This window comes from Triticum dicoccoides, chromosome 5B (assembly GCF_002162155.2).
Source record: "Triticum dicoccoides isolate Atlit2015 ecotype Zavitan chromosome 5B, WEW_v2.0, whole genome shotgun sequence".
In the NCBI taxonomy this organism is placed as follows: Eukaryota; Viridiplantae; Streptophyta; class Magnoliopsida; order Poales; family Poaceae; genus Triticum; species Triticum dicoccoides.
Genome location: NC_041389.1, coordinates 387,861,656 through 387,863,770, shown reverse-complemented (window position 1 = coordinate 387,863,770; position 2,115 = coordinate 387,861,656). Strand labels below are relative to the sequence as shown.

The 2,115-nt window shown below is 50.5% G+C and overlaps 1 protein-coding gene across 1 annotated transcript; it reads left to right on the top strand.

Moving 5' to 3' along the window:
• The first annotated feature begins 445 nt into the window (after window positions 1-445).
• Window positions 446-1,636, top strand: LOC119309332 (centromere protein V-like). The gene is made up of 2 exons (XM_037585356.1): window positions 446-1,062; window positions 1,526-1,636. Exon 1 carries the CDS (start codon window positions 604-606, stop codon window positions 1,024-1,026), a length of 423 nt encoding a protein of 140 aa, XP_037441253.1. The 5' UTR covers window positions 446-603; the 3' UTR covers window positions 1,027-1,062; window positions 1,526-1,636.
• The last annotated feature ends 479 nt before the right edge of the window (window positions 1,637-2,115 follow it).

Sequence of the window (2,115 nt, the reverse complement as noted above, 5' to 3'; positions counted from 1 at the left end):
CGGCTTCCGGCCAGCTAGGATTTCGCACATGTGATTCACTAAAAAAATTAAATCATCTCACGAAGCTTTATTAAACCGTCGGTAATATTACAAGGACGAAAACAGATCACAGGAAAGATCTTACCTAACATGACGGCCTACTGTAAATGTAAAGCATATACTTCAACTGCGATTCACTAATGGAACTGGTGTCTGAGACAGGGAGCAGAGCAGTTTTCTTTTTTTGGGATCAGGGAGCAGAGCAGTCGAGGGGCCTCTTTCACGGAACCTTCGGCCAACTGGGCCACTACTCTACCGGGCCCATTGGTCGCTGGCCAGCCGCAGCCGGCACCTTGCACCCCGCTTTCCGCGCCGCTTCGGTCGTGTCACCGCTGATTATTTTTTCTGAGGGGTACGTGTCACCGCTGATGAGTGTCTAGCTTTGCGAGGAGCACGTAGCATCAGCCCGGCGCAGCTAAACAAACCAGTGAACCCGACGAGCGACAAGTTTCTACGCCTGTTCCCAGCATCTCCTCCTTTCTTTCTCTCGAGCAAGAGCCCATCCATATCCCCCATTCCCTCTCTGCCCAAGAAGACCAACCGGGCAACAACCCAAAGCCCACGATGAGCTCGGAGCCGGAGGTCGTCCACAGCGGCGGGTGCCACTGCCGGCGCGTGCGGTGGCAGGTGGAGGCGCCGGCGAGCGTGGTGGCGTGGGTCTGCAACTGCTCCGACTGCTCCATGCGGGGGAACACCCACTTCGTCGTGCCCAAGGACAAGTTCGCGCTCCAGCCCGGCGCCGGCGACTTCCTCACCACCTACACCTTCGGCACCCACACGGCCAAGCACACCTTCTGCAAGGTGTGCGGGATCACCTCCTTCTACATCCCGAGGTCCAACCCCGACGGCGTCGCCATCACCGCGGCCTGCGTCGACCCCGGCACCCTGGCGCACGTCGAGTACAGGAAGGCGGACGGGAGGAACTGGGAGAAGTGGATCGAGGGGAGCGGCATCTCCGAGTTCTCCAAGCCTAAGGCCGCCGAGTAGGACCTGGCCTGGCCCGTGTTCGGTTCAGGATTTCAGGTCAGTTTGGTTGGTGGTTGCTGGCTGAATTCCTCTCCTTGTTAGTCATGAAAAGTAGGTATGTGAGAATAAACTTGGACATGATAGTCCAAACTTGTCCTGAATTTTTCTCCTTGTTAGTGAAAAGTTTGGTTGGTGGTTGCTGTCAGAATTCTGCATTGCGCTTAATGGATGTCTAGACTCTGTTTTATAATGCTTCATTCAATAGCCAGCCATGAGATGAGATGAGCCTATACATACCCACAGTGTGTACAATTTCAGAAGTAAACATTCAGAGAACAATAGGAGCATCTACAATCACGTTTGGGGATCAAAATTGGACAGTCGTGATTGTTGATGCTCTACCAGTTTTAAGCAACAGTTTTAGTCATGTTTTGCATAGAGAGGCAGATATATGATACTGCCATAGTGGCTTACCTTTCCTGATGATTGTTAATGAAATGCCACTAAAAATATTATGCAGAGCCCAAGCAGCACACGAGAAACAGAGTTCTTGAATTGACTGAAAACAAGTATCACTACTAAGTACCAACAGTCTTCATACGCTCAAGTGCTCAACAACACAAAGGGGAGGGAAATGAACATACAAACAGTACTACTAGTTTAACCAACAGGTAACCAATAACTCTCCAACATAGAAGTTTACATGAAAAAAATAGAGATGAGCTCAGGAGATGCTGTAATATCTGCCAAAGATGCTTGGTTGCCCTACGAGCTTGAGGCTTTTCAGCACGGCGTTCTGCCCATCATCCGCGGCTTCTCGGACATATTTGAGAGCAGAGGATGAAGATGAAGACCATGGCAAATCGATGCTAGGAGGCTGGCTCTCAGATGGTGATAGCGCGAGATGTAATGGTACAATGGATTAGCTTGAGAGGGAGCGTTGGTCTTTTTGTAGGCTTGCTGGAAGGGGATAGCCTTAGCATATTCTTTCAGCACCGAACTTGCTGAGTCCTTTTAGGCTTTAGCCCTTTTTATGGCCCTGCCCTTTATACTTCACAAAGCAGATGGTGATCTAGTGCAAGTTTTGTTGGTTTGTCGCTCAGTGTGCAA

What these genes read in the sequence shown, in the direction of transcription:
- LOC119309332 (XM_037585356.1), top strand. Translation starts at nt 604, where the DNA reads ATGAGCTCGGAGCCGGAGGTCGTCCACAGCGGCGGGTGCCACTGCCGG.